This window comes from Trachypithecus francoisi, unplaced genomic scaffold, assembly GCF_009764315.1.
Source record: "Trachypithecus francoisi isolate TF-2019V2 unplaced genomic scaffold, Tfra_2.0 Lachesis_group14, whole genome shotgun sequence".
Classification (NCBI taxonomy): domain Eukaryota; kingdom Metazoa; phylum Chordata; class Mammalia; order Primates; family Cercopithecidae; genus Trachypithecus; species Trachypithecus francoisi.
The window spans coordinates 394723-416928 of NW_022681459.1; the positions used below are offsets into that span (position 1 = coordinate 394723).

The following is a 22206-nucleotide window of genomic DNA, read 5'->3' on the forward strand; positions in this document are numbered from 1 at the left end:
CAGGACTTGTAACCCAGGATATTATTGCTAAGGATAATCCTGGCATCCCATGATGGAATGGTCTTTATGTTACTTCAGTACACAGGTATTTTATATTTTCGTTATGGTGAACTTATTTTCTTTCTATAAGAACTTATTTTCTTATTTTCTTTGTGGATTCCAATGTTTGAAAGGTTTACATACTGTTATGAGCTATGGCTACTTTTTATATTTTAATATCATTTCAGATTTTACCTGTGCTAATAATACTGTAACATTAAACATTTTCACTGCCATTGTTGGTGAATGTGCAAATAAATAAGTAGTTGGGGACTTTCTCCTGGCTCACAGAGTTTGGATGTCACTATATTCTCAAGGTCCAAGGTCCATCACACAATAATTTAGTTAATTAGCTAATTCATGCACTGTAACTACCTATACTGTGACAGCAGTAAATGTTGGAAATACCAACCATGCTTCCTGAAATCCTAATGTGTTCAATAACCAGTCAAAACTTAAGCCAAATTGCTCTATCCACAACAAAATACACTTTGATATTTCTTTTAATCACTAGATATGGTGCCTGTGAGCCTTTTGAAAATCGTTTCATTGTTTAATGGCTAGTTAGAAGTCTAGCACAGCAGGTTGGAAACCACAACTATATAATAGTGTGCCAGTTTATATAATTCTTTTATTTAAGAAAAAAATAATTTTCTAGTTTAAAAATTTATTAAACACAGAAATATATATTCAACCAGCTGAAGCCAAGAACATTCTTTTATATAATTATATAACCTTAAAAACATGTATACACACTTGCACATACATATGTACATACATAAAAAGTTAAATAAAAGATTGAGAAAAAAACAAAACCCTCCCCTATTATTTGGGAGTCTTGTAGGTGGGAATAGTTCCCTGAAACACTAAAATTGTGTCACTCTATTTACAGAAGTCACTAAACATTTATTCACATCACTGTGAACATGATATTGCCTGAAAACTGGAGAGAATTAGATGGCAATACGGTTAGGAAAAACACTGCAATGAGAGTTAAAAGAGAGAGAAAGAAACAACGTCGCCTTTTACTCTTTAACTTATTTATTTATTTATTTATTCATTTATTTTTGGAAACGGATTCTTGCTCTATCACCTAGTCTGGAGTGCAGTGGCATGATCTTGGCTCACCGCAACCTCCACCTCCTGGGTTCCAGCGATTATCTTGCCTCAGCCTCCTGAGTAGCTGGAACTACAGGCATGTGCCACCATGCCCAGCTAATTTTTTGGAATTTTTAGTAGAGACAGGGTTTCACCATGTTAGCCAGGATGGTTTCCATCTCCTGATACTCCTATAACTTTTAAAGTCACTAGTTGTTTAGAGTAAGGGAGCGTCTTTAACATATGTTATCTTTCTCTGTAAAATAAAGGAATTAGAATATAACACATGAGATCCTTTTAATATTTAGCATTTTAAGACTCTCTGGATTAAAAATACACTATACTCTTTAAATTATCTGTTGGATAGGATATTGAAGAAAGCAAACATTGAATATATGAGAGAGGAAAACAGTACATTTTACTTACTTATAAAACCTTGACTCTTCCATCATTCCAAGCTGGTTTAATAATTTAAATGAAAAAGAGCCATCCATCATGGTTTTATCCGGAACAATTATACTGAGAACGAAATAATAGGCTACAAAATAAAAATTTAGAATGCAACTCACATTATTTTTTAATTTTTTGGTTTTGGTACATATTCAGATATATATATATGTGTGTGTGTGTGTGTGTGTGTGTGTGTGTGTATAAATATGTGTGAGTAAGTATAGATAGATATGTAATCTAGGCTCATATTACATACACAAATAATATTATTGAGAGGACTCATTTGGTAAATGGGTAATATATTTTACCTTTTGTTTGTCAATTTTTTATTACTCTGAAACATGAGAGATGAAAAAGCCTGCCAGCCAGTAATGGTTATGGTGAAGTATTGAACAAATAGCTCCTAAATACTAGCTGGTCTGAAAACCAAAACTTTCCAGAAATTAGGCCAATTAAGCAACTTTTACTTTTCGATAGCAGATCTAAGGTAAATATAAGATTTCTTAATTATCTGATTAATAGTACCAGCTATTGCTTGCCAAACATAATTCCTAATTTCACTGGCTGTTCAAGAATGACTGTGAAATATATATATATATATATATGGTAAGTTCATAGTAGTTCTTATTCAAATTGCCTTTACTAAACTTTGGTAGAGTATATCTTTCACAGGCAAGGATGCTGAACTCACTTCTATATGTTGCCAGGCCTGTACAGGAAATTTTGACTATGGGAGTTATCCCAAGTTTGGTGCACCCATCTCCTAGAACACAACGGATTTATAATTTGATTTTCCCCATTTCTGACACAAGAGGTATAAATAAGCACTTCTCACTTTGAAGTTACTTCACAGCCTTAGGCAAGGTACTTTGATTCACCTTGCCCATAAAAATGGGCATTCAGGCTTGCTCAGATGATTTCTGACAGCATAGAATATTGAGATGTTACAGATTAAGCCACCCTCCCACTATAAGTACATGGAAATGCTACGTATACAATCCTTGTTTCAATATGCAACCAACTCAGAAAAAGGAAGGGGAAGTGTCAGAAAGCAGAAACAGATAAATTAGCACCAAGGCCAGAAGAACTGAAGCCCTGGACCCCTCTGGGACTTCAGAGCCTGTTGTGGCATGAAGATGGAGGCTGAAGTGTCAACCTCCATGCAGGAACAGGAGACATGATGTTAAAGGACAAAGCTGAAATGGAGCTCCCTGCACAGAGCCATGACCCTTATAATTGAAATTCCCTGACCCACCATTGAAACAGGAACTAGGAAAATTCTTCCTACTTTTTCAGTGTATTAGGTGAAAACATAAATTGTTTCTTGAGATTAAATAAAACTCCAGGTAACATGAAATTTAAGTTTACACTAGTTACATGTTAAAAGACCCCCACAAATATACATTAAAATGCTTCAGGATTGTGGTAATACGGTTCTGAAAAAAGAAAATCTGACTTGCTCTGAAAGGGAACTTTGAAGAAGAGCTGATTTCTGAGAGTTTTCTATATCAAAGATAGACATGAATCTCTATTTTGAAATAGCACAAATAGTTTTTTAAATTAATTTTAATCCAGACTTGAACAAACCATTGAGACTGGAAAATAACAATATAAAAAAATAAATCAATGAATACATTCAGTCTGATGAAATGATAGATTATCTTCATGGAAAAATTAGATTGAAGATAAATGAAAAAAATGTATCTGAAAACAAGAGAATTCATATTTTCAATGTGCTGAGCATATAAACTTTCAATATAGAATTCTGTCCTAAACTATCTTTTCATTCCTGAGTGAGGGAAGGATAAGGACATTTTCAGGAAAGACAAAAAAAGAAAAAGAAAAAAGAAAAAGACTGAGAGAGACTACTATTGAAAAGCTACTACTAGGATATACCTCAGCAAGAAAATAGTTAAACCCAGAAGGAAGGAGTTCAATGAGAGGATAAGACAAAATGTAGACAACTGAAATTGGTAAATATAAGGAAGTATTTGATGATACTATTTATAATTAATGTGTATTATTAAATGAGAAATGGAAGTAAAATACTACAGGATATAATATTGAAGATAGAAAAGAAGAAAAAAATTCAAAGGCTCTACGAGGCAACTTGTAGCTGTGACAGAGTCTGATAAAAGTTTGTGAAGCAAGATCTATATTCATGTATAAATGCATAAAAAGCAAAAAAATAAGTTAGTTGCTGAGAAAATATGATAGCCCTGAAAGTTGTACGCAACTAAAAATCATAGCCTTAGAATATCTAAAGCCAACACCTAACAGGGGAACTGCCTGCTAAAATAAAAGTTTTAAATAGAACTCAGATTTTGACAAAAGAGATACAATGTCCAGGATATGATGAAAAATTGCCCAAAACACCAAGAACAAAGAAAATCACAACATTGTTCAGAAAATTACCTGATGCTAACCCTGAGATAAATTCAATGCTGAGATTATCTGACATTTATTTTAAAGGAGCCATCACAATAATGATTCAAAGTTAACATGTCTCTTGAAAAAATGAGAAAAGAATTAAAACTTCAGCAAAGAAAAAAGTTGTAAAAGAAAAAATGAAATTACAGAAGCAAAGGTGGCTCCATCATGCAATGAATAGTGCATTGGACTTCTAAAATTACAGAAACAAAAAATACAATTGCAGATTCAAAACTCACAGGATATACTCAATAGTGAGTGGAGATAATAAAAGAAAAAATCAGTGAACTTGAGGGCCAATCAATCTTAATGACAGAGAGAAAAAGATGGAGAAAAATAAATGAACAAAGCCTCAGGGATCTGTGGGACTATAATAAAAGATGTAATATTTGTGCTATTAGAGTGTCAGAAAGAGAAGAGAGTACGGGGCTGTGACATGATGGCTGAAAACTTTCTAAATTTGGTGAAAAAAAAAACACAGATTGAAAAAGCTAAGTGAACCTGAAATATAATAAACCTCATGAAATTCTAACCAAGACACATCATAATAAAACTGCAAAAGTAAAAACAAAGAAATAAAAGTCTTGAAAGCAACCAGAAGGAAATGATGCATTACCTACAGAACACCAATTTGAATCATATGGATTTCACATCTGAAAGTCATAGAGGTCAAAAGAAAATATTACATTTTTCAAGTGCTGAAAGAAAATAACTGCCAACCTCAAATCTTACATCCAACAAAACTGTCCTTTGAGAATGAAGGGGAACTAGAGACATTCTCAGACAAAGAAACAGTAACAAACAAATCTCACTGGCAGAATTATCCTTAGGGATTGTCAGAAGTAATTTCTTCATACAGAAAGGAATTGCTGAAATAATCATGAATCATTATGAAAAAAGAATGAACAATGGGAAAAGAATAAATATGGGTACATACAATAGGCTTTTTTCTCATTGATTTTGTAAATGTTAAGGAATGAAACAAAAACTATTACACAGTCTGATATTCAAAATCATGATAATTAAAAGCGGGGAACGTAAACGGGCCTACATGGAAGTGAGGTTTCCACATTTTACTTGAAATGGTTAAATGTTGGAATCACTAAACAGTGATAAATAATGTATGTATATTGTAATTGTTGTAGGCCTCCCCAAATATATCCTTGTCCTAATCCCTGGAACCTACAAGTATGTTATCTTATATAGCAAAGGATAATTAAGATTGCAAATAAAATTAGAGTTGCTAACCAGCTGTTCTTAAAATAGTGACATTATATTGAATTACCCAGGTGGACCTAATGTAATTACAATGGGCCTTAAAAGAGGAAGAGGAAGACAAAAGAAGAGAATCCGAAAAAGAGACATGGTGCAGAAGAAGGGTCAAAATGATATAACATGAAGACTCAGTCCACTAACGTGAATGAAAAGGCCACAAGCCAAGGAATGCGAACGATTTCTAGAGCTGGAAAAGTTAAGAAAGTATATTCTCCCCTGAGCCTCCAGAAAGGAATGCACCTGCTAACACCTTCACTTTAGCACAGTGACATCTGTATGAGACTTCCGGACTACCGAACTTTAAGATAATATATTAGTGTTGTTTTAAGCCACCAAATTTGTGGTAATTTGTTAGAGTCATTATAGGAAATCAATATACATTTTGATACAAATGATGTGATAAAGCTATAAGAAACATATACAAGTGGACAAGTGGCTTCTAAATTAGAAATGAGAAGAAGCTGGAGAATTGTTAGGAACATAATAGGAAAACCTAGATTTCCTTGAATAAACTGTTAGAAATGTACTAGTAAGGACACAGGAGGAAATAAGGAACATGGCAGAGAAAATCCACATTGCAAAAAGGCTGTTGGTGAAAAATATGGATGTCTAATGAAATGAATAAGGATGTTAATCTTGCTGTTGTTGAGGACTCAGACGGAAATTAGAAATATATTATTGGAAACTGGTAGAAAAAGAATCCTCACTACATCGTGGCAGGTAGCTTAGTGGAATTACGTACTGCAATTTATGTGGAAAGCAGAAATTGTAAATGAAGAAATCAGAAATTGAACCAAGGGGATTTATAAGTCAGGGGTTGAAAGTGTGGCCAGATTTCTCCTTGGTGCTCATTGTGAATTGTGTGAGGAAAGACAGAAATTGAGATGAAACTGTTAAATTAAAAAAGAACCCTGACTCGCTGATTTGGGAAATCCTCAGCCTAGCGAGTTTACTAAAGATGCTCAAGTTAAGTAATTTATTATTGGGAAATGAAGCTCTAGAGAAAAAGCTGAAGGTATAGCTGGGACAACCTTTTCCCTCAGAAAGATTTTTAAAATCAGAGCATTTAGTCACACAAAAGGGTCTTTGAAAATATTAGGCATATAACTCAGATTCCTTTAGCCATCTCAGCAGAGGCCAATAATAGAGGCAGGATCATCTAGAAACGATATGGAGGAGTCTCTTTTTTAATGAATGACTCTCTGTGATATATACAGAGATCCACCAGACTTTGGTGAAGGTTATAGTGGTATAAATAGTGCCAACTTGGACTACAAGCAACAGAGTATAAAATGAGGGAAAGTTTTGAGTCCTGGAAAATTTCTATAAACAAGAAGCAAGATGAAAAAACTACTCAGATGCAAGCATATGCTACCATTTATACATTTAAAAAAGAAGGGGGTGAAAGAGAGAGAGAAGGACTCTAAGAGACCAACATGTAAATCCATGAACCCAGGGAGCAGAGCCAAGAACCACAGGGAATTATTCCCAGGTCTTTAAATCAAATAGAGCTTGCCTGGCTGAATTGAAAAATTGCATGGAGTGTTGACTCTATTTTTCTTCTACTTTTCTTCTCTTTGAACAAGAATGCCTATAACTATCTCATCATTGTATTTGAGGAGGAGGTAACTTGATTCCTGAGATTCACAGGTTCACAGATGAAGAAAAATTACGTCCAAGTACTTATATCCACAGCTTTAGCCAAATCTGATTTAGATGAATTAGACAACAAGATTTAGATCTTTGTACCTGTTGAATTTAGAGGAGATTTTCTTTTAAGTTGATGCTGTAGTGACTTGATGATGTCTGAGATAAGCCAACAAAATATTATATTATACCCAAAAATGCAGAATACACATGTATTGCCAGTACCCATGAAGCATGAGCCGAAAGCAATCAATCCTTTACTACTAAAAATACCTCAGGACGTTGTTAAAAAATTTATACAGTTTGATTTCTAGCCATAATAAAATTAAACTAAAGATCAGTAACAGAAAGACAAAAGGAAAATTTCTAAACAGTGGAAATTAAACAGCATGCTTATAAATAACCCATGGTCAAAGAAGAGTTCTCTAAAAAATACATAGAACAGAATAAAAAAGATACAATATATCAAAACACATAAGACACAGCTCAAGCAGTACTGAGAGGAAATTTCATAGACTAAATGATTACATTAGAAATGAAGAAATATCTCAGGCCAATAGTTTGTTTCTGCCTCAAGAAAATAGAAAAAGAACAAAATAAACCAAAACAGAGTAGAAGAAAAGATGTGTGTGTAGAAATATATATATGTGTGTGTGTGTAGAAATATATATATATATATAGAGAGAGAGAGAGAGAGAATTAAGCAGAAATTAATGAAATTTAATAAAAGAACATTATAGAAAATTAAACAAATATCTGATTCTTGAATAAAAAACAATAAAATTGATAAACCGTGTTTTCTAGCAAGACAGACAAAATAAAAAGAATCAAGACACAAATCACTGTTAGAAATAAAACAAAAGGCATTATTAAAGATGATGCAATCATTAAAAAGATAATTTTAAAAACCTGCTGCTCATAATTCAACACCTTAAAATAAATGGACCAATTCCCCAAAAACTACAAACTACAAAACTTCAACCAAGCTGAAATAGATAATCCAAGTCGTCCTAAAATTATTAAATAAATTAAATTTGTAGTAAAACTTCCTCCCAAAAAATCTCCAGACCCAAATGGTTTCACTGGAAAATTCTGCCAAACATTTAAAGAATTAACAGAAATCTTGCATGATCTCTTCCAGAACAGACAATAGAGAAGGGAAAACTTGCTCACTTTTTTTTTTTTATGACGTTGTATTGCTATAGTAATATGAATACACTATTACTCTTATGTCAAAACCAGACAAAGACAATAAGAAAGGAACACTACTAACAAATATCTCTTATGGACTTAGAAAAATTCTCAACAAAATATTAACAACTGAAATTCAACAATGTATTTAAAAATATGCACTAAGACCAAGTAGAATTTATTACTGGAATGCAAAGCTTTTTCAACATTGTAGAATCAATTAATGTAGTTCAACATATCAACAAACTAAAGAAAAAAATTATATGATCATATCAATTATGCATAAAAAGCATATGGCAAAATCCAACACATATTTATGAGGTAAAATTCTTGGCAAGTTAGGAATAGAGGGGAACTAACTCAATTTCATAGTGTACCTACAAAAAAAACTATAAGTCACATCACACTTTAATGGCAAAAGATTGGATTTTTTTTTCTCTAAGGCAAAGGTATCTGTGCTTACTACTGTTATTCAAAATAGCACTGGAAGTTCTAGCCATTGCAATAAGTAGATTTTAAAAAATTAAATGCAAACAGATTGTAATAGAAGAAATAAGGGCATTCTTATTTGCAGAAAACATAATTGCTTACATAGAAAATTCCAATGAATCTATTTTTTTAACCTAGAAACAATAAATGAATTCAGCAAGGTCCCAAGAAACAAATTCAACACAAAAGATGCAATCTCATTTCTATATAATAACAATGAATGTGGAGATATCAAAATTTAGAAATACATTTTAGAATTCCTCCCCAAAATGAATATGTGGTATACACATAACAAAAGATGCACAGGATCTGTATGTTGAAAATTATAAAATGCTGACTGAAGAAACCAAAGAATCAAAGTATATGGAAAGACATATCATATTCACGAATTAGAATATTCAGCATGGTAAAGATATCAGCTCTCCCCAAATTGAAAGACATGTTTAATGTAATTTCTGTTGAAACCTCAGACAAATTTTTGCAGATATAGACAAGGTTATGCTAAAATTTATATTGAAATGCACATGCACTAGAAGATCTAAAATAATCATGATGAAGAATGAAGAGGAAATAATCAGTCTACTTGATATTAATGCTTACTATATAGCTACACTAATTAAAAGCTATGTGGTACTAGAAAAAGAAATGAACACATACATAAATGAAAAAAGTACACAGATCAAAATATAGACCCAACACAAACAGGTACAAAAAATATGTCAATAAATATATCGATACATATTGATATCTATATTATATATCTCTATCTACAGAGATACATTTTAACCAATTGTTGATAAAGATGCAAAAGCACTTAATAAAAGAGAACCTGTCAACAAATGATGCTGGAGCTATAAAAAAACTAAATAGAAATAGATTTCAGATGTAAATGTAACACATAGAACTATATTATTTTTAGAAAAAAAGTTATAGGAGAAAACTCTCAGGACCTAGGGCTCAACACAGAGTTCTTAGACTTGACACTTAAAGCATGATACATACCTAAAAGAAAATAATGATCAATTACTCCTCATCAAAACTAATACTTTTTCTCTGCCAATGCTTTTGTGAAACAGAATAAAAAGACAAGTTACAAACTGTAAGAAAATATTTGTAGATCAAATATTGACAAGGACTAGTTTAGAAATTATATAAAGAATTATCAAAAGTCAACAGCTTAGAAGAAAAGCCCAATTGAAAAATGTCCAAAAGACATGAATACACATTTCAGCAAAGATGATAAGTAGAAGAAATAGTCAACATTCATAGTCATCAGGGCAATGAATACTAAAACCACTGAAGTATCACTGTATGCTTGTCAGAATGCATAAGAATTTTTAAAATAATGACACCAAATTCAAAAAAAAAAAATCAGAAAAATTAGATCACTTATATTTTAATTGGGATAAAGTAAAGAGGTACAGTCACTCCAAAAAAAAGGTCAAATTTTTTCAAAGCTAAATGTGCAATTAGTTTCTGTCCCAGCAATAACACTCCTGGGAATTTATGACAGATAATGAAGACATATTCACACAAAAACTAATACACAATATTCAAGCACCTGTATTTGTCATAGCCAAAATCTAAAAACATCCCAGCTGCTCTTCAACAGGTGACTGGTTAAACAAATGGTGGTACATCCTATATCTATGGAAATGTATATGTATATGGATCTATATATAGATCCATATAGTATCTATATATAGATATATATCCCTATAGATATATATGTAATATATAGTTATACATAATATTTTAATATATGTACATAGTAATGTATCTTTATCTATAGATATATATCTATTATATATGATATATAATATAGATGTTATATATGTATATTATATATATGGATATATCTATATATTACATATTATATATAGAAATAGATCTACTATATAGATATCGATAATATATAGATGCAATATAGATATATATTATATATTATTATATATAATTATGTATATTAATATAATATAGATATATAATATAGAGATATATGTATTTCTCTCTCTCTCTCTCTCTCTATATATATAATCTCACTCAGCATAATTCCCTGGAGGTTGATCCCTGTAGCATGTATCAATGATTCACTATACTTTTAGTCACCAAGTAGTATTCCATGGGAATATATCTCTATCCCTAAGGATAGATAGATAGATCGATATATATTGATATCTATATCATATCTCTGGATATATTACTATGGAATACTACTCAGTGACTAAAAGTATAGTGAATCATTGATACATGCTACAGGGATCAACCTCCAGGGAATTATGCTGAATGAAAAAATAAGTCAATTAAAAAGGTTACATGCTGGATGATTCTCTTTATATAACAATCTTGAAATAACAAAGTTCTAGAAATGTATGAATGGATGCCAGGGATTGGAAACCAACAGGTGGGGGATGGGGTATGTAGTTATAAAGGCACAACACAAAGATTCCTTGGGGTGATAAACTGTTCAGCATCTTCACTGTGGTGGTAGATACAGAGCCCTATAAATGTGACTATTTTGTATGGAGCCAAATACACATATAGTCACACACACAGGCAGATGTATAGGGAAATCCGATTAAGATGGGTGGATTGTACCAATGTCTACTACTCTATGGCATTGCAAAATGTTATCATTTAAGGAAACTAAAGTATATACAGTATCTTTGTGTATTATTTCTTATGTCTACATGTAAATCTAAACTTAACTCAATAAGATTAACTCAATAAAATTTTTAATTTGAAAAATGGACAGCTCCGATTCTGTTTGATAGGACATATCACTAATGTTTGGAGAATAATACATTGAAGTTGGTAGTGACTGTGACTGGAAGACATTAAAAATGACTGACCTAAAATATTTTATGAGAATCTATTTTAAGTACTTATCTCTCAGTAATCAAAATTAATGACAGTAATTCAAAACTTCCTCCATAAGATTCTTCACATAAAAGGACTCATTTTATTTGCAAACCACTTCTAGTTTTTCATTTCCAAACAGAATAATTTTGCTTTAATACTTCCTTATAAATCTAATGATTTATTATATTTCTATGAGATTCTCTCTTGTTCTACAAGTTTTCTCCTCTTGTCTGACTCTGAATGTATTATGAGGATTACTACTTTCTTGTCCTTTTTAATATTTATATATTAATAATCTAGTTTTGATTTCCAAATGGGTGTTCATAACATATATATATATGGCTCCTTAATATGTTATATGCCAAAATAACTCTAGAGGTGAAAAGGGCAATATGCAAATTTAGGATGAAGGAGTGCAACCTTGATTGTTTCTTTGTGAAAATATTACCCAAGCGTCTCTCCATTTTATCTAAAAAAAGATCAAGTCCTTAGTTGAATTTGTCCCACGGGCTATAGCAAATTTTAAATTTGCCTGAACGAACATGATGGAATTTGAGTGGGTGCAAAGAACACTTTGAATCAAATGTAGATTAGTGTAAAAAAACTAAAAATTTGTTTATTTGTTAAAAGTGTTAACTTACTACAGAATGGATATATGCCACTAGTATCCAAAAACACAGTGGTCCTAACAGGTCCTCCTTTCATCCTTTCTTTCAAAACATCTTTATGTAGCTTGGCTTGATAACCTGAGATTTGAGAAATAGAACATTAGAAATTGGATTTCCATCAAATAACAAAAATGTCAAATCACTAAAGTAACTAAAAGATCAGTGTGTATAATCATCATCATGATCGTTGTGGATTTTGATAGCTTAAAAAACATTTTTTCAAATAATGCAGCATTTCACTTATTTTAATTACAATAACAACTCTTAAATTCAGTATTATATATATATACAGTATAGGTATACTTTACATGTACTATATATTGTGCATATAATATACATATTTCAGATAAATATATTATGTGTACATGTAGAATATTTATTGTAATATGTTGATATATTGATAAAAATTACTTATAAAATAAACTTTATATTAATATATATTTAATATGCTTCACGTATTTCTTTGTTCCCATATTTCTACCTCCAAATTTGAGATTTGAATATGGTAGAAAGAATAGTAAATTAAGAATTCAGAGGTTTTACTCAAGTTCTAACTTATGCCTTTACGTAATTTATATATTCACCCTGGCTTACAATTTTCTTATTACATGGAAGAAGGATGGGACCAGAAAAGCAATCCACAACAGGAGGTTTGAAGAAAACTAATCCCACATGATGTCTTATAGACAGAAAAGTCTATGAGAAAAATCAAATTGGCAATGCCTGAACGGTGCATACCCCTCCTAGGGTGTTCTCAATGCGTGCTAATCGTGCTTCAGAATTTGGTTTAATTTAGCCTTTGTGATCACTACCCATTCCTTGAACCCCTTGGGCTTTGGAAACATCTCTGGAGAATTCTGCCACGATACTGACCAGATGTTTACATGCTCACGGCATGCTTGGATCTGGTGCTCTCTTTGAAAAACCCTGAGTAAACAGCCTCTGAAATTCTTTCCAGTTCCAATATTATATTTTTATGTGGATTTTTTCTCTATAATTTCCTATTGGCAGGTTTTAGTTATCAGAAGTAGCAATACCGAACTGCTCTTAGCAAGTTTTATCCATTTAGAAGGTGTGAACCATGTAACCATGTTTCATGTCTACTTGCTGATAGCAAATGAGAAGCTAACCATGGCTCACACCTCTTCACTTGTTCCTAAGACCTCCAAAAAACAAAACAAAAACAAACAAACAAACAAAAACACACCTCGGTGTTGCCAAGACTGTGCAAGTTTCTTTCTTTAAGTGAAAATATAGTTGGATGATAGTTAGATATTTTTGTACATCAGAAACAAGGATCATTATAAAGCCACCTAATCTGCCCACTACACTGAACATATAAAGGCAGTTGATCATGTTCCTCTCATTAAATATATTAAAAATGTTTAGTAGGGAATGATATATTTACTCTGTACCACATCTCTACAGATATTTTTTCCATAAAATGGTCATTTATTAACAAGTAAACAGTACACAGTTTAGCTTCCAGTAGAAAATACTAACAATTATGTTATTCATATTAAATAAGAATGATAGTAACTATAATAATCTCTCTTACCCAGCCAAGGACATGATTTTTCCTTAAAACTGTCACAGTCCACACATAAGCTAGTCTTGTAATCTTTGTATGAATGGCAAGGAAATGAAATAAAATTGCAGTTTGTTTCCAAAGATGCCATGAACAAGTGAACTGCTCTCTCATGGTTGCATTTAATGAATTTAATTCCTTAAGAGTTAAAAAAAAAAGCAAAGAACTGTAGATGTATTAATCCATGTTCAAGTGCATTTAAAAACACAGATGAAGTTTTGCTAAATACTATGTACCTTATGAATATTACTGACTATAATACACAGTTTTATGTCAAACCACTAAACAAATAGTACCAATGAAAACTTAAATTTAGTATGTCTTTTGCATGAGATTTATAATAAATTTTTAAAGTAATAATTAACACAGCAAAAATGTTTCATTTCAGTGTTTCACAAGCTCTACACAGTGCTACTATACTTAATCACTAGTGTACACATCTTTTCCTTCTAATCCTGTACTCCTAACGTTTCCACCTAATGACAAAGATGATCATGAAACCAGGTGACATTAAAACTTTATTACCTTCCTTTTCTTTTCCAACCTTGCACATCCTCATCCTTTTCACCAAACTTCTTTTGCTACAGAGGCCTTTGGTCACATGTTATTTGACCAGCTGCCGTTGTGGACCTGAGAACATTTCTTGCAATGGCTCTGACGTGAACCAAATTCCACACTTGGGGAAGCTGCTCGGCTATCTTTATGTACAGAACAATCAAATGTCAAGAGATTTTAAATTTCTTTGTACAGTAATATTGTGATGGTTAAGATTAAATCCTGAGATCAAAGTGTTATTATATGATACTTTAGCTACGTGTGCTTCCTCAGTGACTTACAACTTCTCCTAATGTTTAAAATGATGATCTAAAATTATTAAAAATATAATATAAGAGGTCTCATCCATGACCAAATGGATGTCTACTAGTAACCTTTATGAACTAAGCATGGTCAGATTAAACCACTGTTAACCAATAACTCTCCTGAGTCATGGGCAATGGTGATGAAATCAAAACACTGCCTACAGATGAAGAGGGGAAAAGTAAGTTATTTTCTTTCATCATTTCAAATATTATGTAATTCATTCAAAAATACTGTCAGTATACCTGAGAAAATTGATTTAGGACAGCCAGGTTGTTTCTTTCCTCCGTTTGGATAAAAATCTATATGTCCCAAGGGCTCTCGAATGCCTAAACCTGAGAAGAAAAGCACCCAAGGATCATAATGTGTATATAATCAGGTGAATAGCTTGCATAAAACAAAATATCCTATAAAATCCATTCAAAGTTATTCTTTAAATATTAGAATTGAAAATAAGTGTTTTTATAAAGATAAGGTTTACTTCTATAAATTCTTCATGAAAAGTATATTTCATAAATTTAACATGTTTGCCAGTCACCAGTTTACTATGGGTCAGTCACAGTTTTTTGTGGTATGAACACATAAGTGAAAAAAGAAATAGAGCAAAATAACTTGCAGTGACAAATATTTTATAGTGGAAGGAAACCATAATAAACAAGTAAATACAGAGTATGTCAAACAATAATAAGTGCTACGGAGAACAGTTCAGCAGAATAAGAGGACAGGAAGGGTCTAGTGAGGGTGGTAGTTGCATGTTTAAGTTATTTGGTTAAGGAATTTGCTACTTGAAGAAGGTGGAGTGGAGCAAAAATGTGAAGGATGTGAGGCGGTGAGCCCAGTGGATATTTGTGTGAATATGCTCGGGGAAGAAGCCAGCGTGGCTGAAGCCTAACGTGTAACAGGGAGCTTCGGAGCAAAGGAAGCCAAGTCCTACAGAGCCTTTTCGATCAGTGTGATGATTTGCTTTCACTTTGGGTCATAATTTTTAAGATCTGCTGGTGCTGGATGCACTAACTGGAAAAAAATCTAAAAACTAAGCTGCCTCGGCTGGAGCAGTTTGAGTCAGAGTGACATGAAACTCATAGCTTTGATTCAAGGGCTTGTGTAGCCCTGTAGATCATTGGAGCACTGGCGAATGTACTGATTCTGAGCCGGTTACCAGCACATGTTAAGAAGCCTTAACAGTGAAAAGGGCTAGCAAGCCCAGAATACTCAGGACTGTGATTTGATACAAAATTGTGCTGCCAAATAAGATTACAATGCTTTATTCTGGGGCACAAAAGATTTCCTACAACACAGTGAACTCATGAAAGAGATCAATCATAGATTTAGTATAAAACAAAGATAAATAGATGATTCTGACAGTAAGGGTTTAGATGCTGCAACTTGACTTAGTTCTAGGATGTAACAGAACCTCTGATGAGTTGTTAGTAGCACATTAGAACACTGGGCATGTACACTGAGGCTGGGGAGAGGGGAGTTATAAAAACAAGAAAAAAAAAATAACAGTGTTAGAAATCTGTGAAATTTCCTCATATTTGAACTCCACATGGAGTTCCAAGACTAGGGGTTTCCAGTTTGGAACCGTCATTTTCTTCAATCTGCCACTGAAGGAGACTCAAACCAACAGCGCTCCTTAGGAATCAGAGGGGAAAAAAAGAAATTTGTCATTAACTTACAAGCAGCCCTTGATTCAGGCTTGTTATTTCCCTTTTATCAGATGGGTGGGGGGCAGCTTGGTCTGTTTAGATCATTCATTCTCTTAGTTTCAAGAAGGGTGGGGAGAGCAGCTATGACTTTTTAATTTTCCTTTTATTGTAAAATATAAGGCACATGCAGAAAAAGAACATTCAACATAAATCTATAGGCTAATTATTATAAAGCAAACAGCCATGGGGCTACCACACTCATGTAAAGAAATAGCACCTAGAAGCCCCCATTGTGCCCTTACCCAGCCACAAGTTTCTTTCTGTCCCCTAATCACTAACCCATCCTCTTTTTTAAAAGAAAATCATTTGTTGTTATTATTTTATTTTATTTTATTTTTTGAGATGGAGTCTGACTCTGTCACTCAGGCTGGAGTGCAATGGCATGATCTCCTCTCACTGTGACCTCTGCCTACTGAGTTCAAGCAATTCTCCTGCCTCAGCCTCCCGAGTAGCTGGGACTACAGGCACGTGCCACCATGCCCAGCTAATTTTTGGTATTTTTAGCAGAGATGGGGTTTCACCATGCTGGCCAGGCTGGTCTCGAACTCCTGACCTCGTGATTCCCCCGCCTCGGCCTCCCAAAGTGCTGGGATTACAGGTGTGAGCCACTGCACTCAGCCTGTTTTTCTTCTTTACCTGCTAAGGATAACTCCCAAAACCCTATAGTTTAGATTTCCCCTTTGAAAAAAATATGAACTTACTCATATTTTATGTATGATTTTGTTTCTGGCTTTTTAGATTATTACTATGTTTGTGCTATTAATCCCCATTGTCAGGTGTAAAAACAGTAATTTATTGTCATATAGTATTTCATTGTATGAACATATCACAGTTTATTTTTCCATTATCCTATTGTGGTACATTTGTGTTGTTTCCGATTTGGGGCTAATGTGTTCAAACTATGAACCTTTTGAACATATATATTAAAGCATACGTGAAGGTACATCAGTTGGTTATATACCTAGGACTGGAATTGTTATAGAATATGAGTATCTTTGATTTAATACACAATGCTGAATAGTTGTACCACATCTTTGCCAATAAATGCTCTTGTCAAACTTTTGAATTTTAAGCATATGGCTTCTTATTTGGGTTTTAATTTGTATTTGTTTCTAACTTTAAGAACTTTTTATACGTTTATTGCCTATTCAGATGTATCCTTCCTAATGTCCTGACTTTTTCTTAACGAGGTTATCTTTGTCTTTATTATTGACTGACAGTGGGTCTTTATCTCTTTTCCTGCTTTTTTTTTTATGGCTTGCTGTTCACATTCTTCAAATATTTATAACATTCTCAATTTTTATATAATCTGACATTTTAATCTTTTCATTTGGGTTAGAGATTTTTGTGTACTTTGGGAAAATATTATTCATTATCCCAGTGTTATGAAGGCTTTAAAAATAATCATAAACCATTTATTTTTCTTTCACATTTATGCATACCACAAGGAAATTATTTTTGTGTTTTACATGAGTGCAAGGGTTTTTTTCAGCTTCAGAATCCAGTTGATGGAAACAGAACCACGTAATTACTGATACTAGCTGCGTCTTCTCTTTTCGTTGTTTTTTCTCTCCAAGAATTTATTTTTATAAGAGATGTATGAAGTTCAAGCATTCTATGTTCCTTTCATTGTATGGAAAGAAGGCAAAAGTGATATAAATAAATTTTAAAATAATAATTAATTTTTATCTTTTCTAAAGTGCAAATTTTGGCTTTTTAAAGCATCTGCAATTCATAATTTTTATTCCATTAATTTCTTTGGTATGTTTAATATTTGCTTCTTTCTTCATTTCTGTTGTGTTTATATTGTTTAATTCTTAATTTTTCAAGATTATTAGATTAGTGATTGATTTTCAGCCTTTTAAAATAGCTGTACTCAAAACTATACATTAACATCTAGACATGAACTTTTGCTGAATCCAAAAAGTATTAATATGCAATAATGTGAATATTCAATTCAAAATATTTCATATTTATATTATTTATTATTGTATTCATTAGCTATTTTTAAGTGTGATTTTTCACTTTCTAAAACGTATGGATTTTAGTTATATTTTTGTTATTTATTTGGATTAAGTGCATTAAAGATAAAGAAGATTACTCTATGATTTCTACACTTTGAAATGTTTGAGAATATTGGTTTTTTTCCAGAACATTTTTATTTGCTTTCAATTCTTTTTTGTTTGTTTGTTACATTTGGCTAATGCCCTCATAGCTCTATTATATTTATTTATGTATTCTTTTTTCTTTTTTTATTATTATACTTTAAGTTCTATGGTACATGTGCACTACCTGTGGGTTTGTTACATATATATACATGTGCCATGTTGGTGTGATGCACCCATTAACTTGTCATTTACATTAGGTATATCGAAATGTTTCAGCATTTTTTTAAGGCTCGGTATATGGTTAACTCTAGGTAAAATATCCATGTGTGTTTCAGAAGACTGTAAATTCTGCAGTTCTCAAGTGTAATGTTCTATAAATGTCTATGAGATCAATTGTGTTAATCAAAATTATTCACTATGATTATACAGTTGCCTTTTTTTGTAATGTGTTATTGTTAATAATGCATTACGTATTTGAAGCTGTGTTATTAGGTGCATACAAACTAGAATTGTTATATCTTCTTTGTGAGTTCAAAGTTTTATTATTTTAAAGTCCATCCATATTTTTATTAGTTTGTATGATAAAATCAATTTTGTCTAATATAGATTTATCACCATTTGGAGGATAATATTTGCATATTTTTTATCACCCTTCTACTTTCAAATATTTTGCTTCCTTGCTTTTATATATGTCTTTAATAAATGAGTTGGATTTTATCTTTTTAATCAAGTTTGACAACCACAATATTTTAATTAGAGCATAAGTCCATTTATCTTAATTATATAGTTGTGTTTAATTTTACTATCTTATTATCTACCTTCTATTTGCTTTAGATGTTTTATGCATTCTTTCTCTCTTTTCTTACCTTCTTTTGACTTCATAAAAAGTTTATTCAATGTTTGTCCTTCATTAGCCTGGAAGTACTCTTTTATTCTTTTCTTGCTAGATACCCTAAAGATTCAACAGGAATACTATACTTATGAACCTCAGTTATTGAAGGTCATTTTCAGCTTCTTTCTATACAATGAAAGGAACGCAGAAAGCTTGAAATTCATTTATAGCCCAAAATCATATGCTATTTTAGCTTATTTTAATTTTCTCTATATTTCAAATCCATAAAAAATTAGTAACAGTATTTTATGCCATCAGTATATGCTTAGATTTAACTGGTTCATTGTTCTTCCTTCCTAAATAGCCACAATCTAAGAATAATTCTCCTTTTGCCTGAAGAATACATTCTGCTCATGAATATCTGAAGAGTAACCTTTCTGCTCATGACAAATACATTCAAGAATAAATGTACTTTGTTTCAGACAGTTTAAATTTGTCTGAAACAAAATACATTTATTCTTGAAACAGATTGGGATACTATCTTAGCAGTTGTTTCCTTTCACCATATGGAAGCAACCATTCTGTTGTTTCCTATATTCCATTGTTTCTGATGAGAACTCAATTGTAACTCTGGTCAATCTTATTCACCTTATTTAAATAAACTTGTATGGTTTGATGATGGACTTTTCTGCAATTCACTATCATTCATCTAAATGAAGATTAATCTTTATTATTTTTGCTTCAAGTGTGACTGGCTATCTTGGATGCTAAACATTTATTTTAAACTGTTTTTGTAAAATTAATTTGAGACTGAATTATGTGAATTTCCTACAAAGAAGGCTATTGTTTGCTTCTGTCAGATAACTAGGAGCTCTAACAATTCAGAATCTACTTAAACAAAAACTCAGTAAATGTGATTTTGGCAGAGGCAACTCAGATAACTAGAAGCTTTCTGCAGACCATAAGAAGGCTGGTTTGTTCAGCTTTACTCATGATTCTGTAATGTCCTTTGGAGTGCCAGACAAGAATAACAGATGAGATGTTTTGCAAACCCAATATGAGGGTTTCAAAAGCAATTATCTTTTGGATATTGGACTCATAATTTTCCCCAATATCTCAACAAGAATGTATGCCCTAATTATCTAATCCACAAATTTGAAAGGCCACATGGCTTTTTGAACACTCATAACTGAGTAAAAATGGGGATTATTGGCAAGTAGAAGATGTGGTCATTGTCTAGTATTCAAGGAAAAGGCAGTTCACCAGGTATGTGCTGAGTCCACACATATAATTCAGAAATTTCTCAGGACAGGTACATATGCAATATCAAAAATCTGTGTTTCTTATTTGTGATAGTCATAAAGATCAATCCAATGTTCCAACTATGTGGCCTCTAGTGGCAGGTTAGATCTGATAGGTTGCATCATCAAAAGATGTTGAGAATATAAGAAAATCCAAGACAGTTCATTAGGATAAGTAAAAAATGCAAACAAAAATAATAAGAAGTATGAAGAGCTAAGTCAAAAGGCCATAGGCAGAATTGAAGTTAGTGTTGTGGGAAGTCAGGGACCCCGAATGGAGGGATCGGCTGGAGCAGTGGCAGAGGAACATAAATTGTGAAGATTTCATGGACATTTATCAGTTCCCAAATAATACTTTTATAATTTCTTATGCCTGTCTTTATTTTAATCCCTTAATCCTGTTATCTTCATAAGCTGAGGATATAGGTCACCTCAGGACCACTGTGATAACTGTGTTAACTGTATAAATTGATTGTAAAACATGTGTGTTTGAATAACATGAAATCAGTGCACCTTGAAAAAGAACAGAATAACAGTGACTTTTAGGGAACAAGGGAAGACAACCATAAGTTCTGACTGCCTGTGGGGCTGGGCAAAAAGAGTCATATTTTTCTTTTTGCAGAGAGCCTATAAACAGACGTGCAAGTAGGGGAGATATTGCTAAATTCTTTTCTTAGCAAAGAATATTAATACTCTGGCAAAGGAATGCATTCCTGGGGGGGGAGGTCTATAAACGGCCACCCTGGGAATGTCTGTCTTATGTGGTTGAGATAAGGACTGAGATACGCCCTGGTCTCCTGCAGTACTCTCAGGCTTACTAGGGTGGGGAAAAACTCCGCCCTGGTAATTTGTGGTCAGACTAGTTCTCTGCTCTCAAACCCTATTTTCTGTTGTTTAAGATGTTTGTCAAGAAAAAACGTGCTCCACTGAACATAGAACCTTATCGGTAGTTCTGCTTTTTGCCCTTTGAAGCATGTGATCTTTGTACCTACTCCCTGTTCTTACACTGTTTCCCCTTTTATTTTTTTGAGATGGAGTCTTGCTCTGTTGCCCAGGCTGCAGTGCAGTGGTGCAATCTCGGCTTACTGCAAGCTCCGCCTCCTGGGTCCACACCATTCTCCTGCCTCAGCCTCCCAAGTAGCTGGGTCTACAGGCGCCCGCCACCACGCCTGGCTAATTTTTTGCATTTTTAGTAGAGATGGGGTTTCACCGTGTTAGCCAGGATGGTCTCAATCTCCTGACCTTGTGATCTGCCTGCCTCCACCTCCCAAAGTACTGGGATTACAGGCATGAGCCACGGCACCCAGCCTCTTTCCCCTTTTTAAAACCCTTAATAAAAACTTGCTGGTTTGAGGTTCAGGCGGGCATCACAGTCCTACCAACATGTAATGTCACCCCCGGCAGACCAGCTGTAAAATTCTTCTCGTTATACTGTCTCTCTTTATTTCTCAGATGGCCAACACTTATGGAAAATAGAAAGAACCTACGTTGAAATATTGGGGGTGGGTTCCCCCAATAAGTTAGAGTTTCAGAAAAAATTCAGACAAGAGATTACAGATTAATTGGCCAATAGGTATATTGTATGTGGATGTGCCAAGCTGATATAAAGAGTTGGAGATAATAAAGACATGAGAGGTTTGGATAACACTACAACTATGACT

At 32.9% G+C, this 22206-nt stretch overlaps 1 protein-coding gene across 1 annotated transcript in view; it reads right to left on the minus strand.

Moving 5' to 3' along the window:
- LIPI (lipase I) overlaps nucleotides 1-22206 on the minus strand; it is a 117881-nt gene that overhangs the window by 65370 nt on the left and 30305 nt on the right. The window contains exons 6-9 of the mRNA XM_033234139.1: nucleotides 14841-14930; nucleotides 13708-13875; nucleotides 12123-12227; nucleotides 1564-1675 (exon numbers count right to left, since the gene is read on the minus strand). Of these exons, the coding sequence (XP_033090030.1) occupies nucleotides 1564-1675; nucleotides 12123-12227; nucleotides 13708-13875; nucleotides 14841-14930 (475 nt within the window). The remainder of the gene's footprint in view (nucleotides 1-1563; nucleotides 1676-12122; nucleotides 12228-13707; nucleotides 13876-14840; nucleotides 14931-22206) is intronic.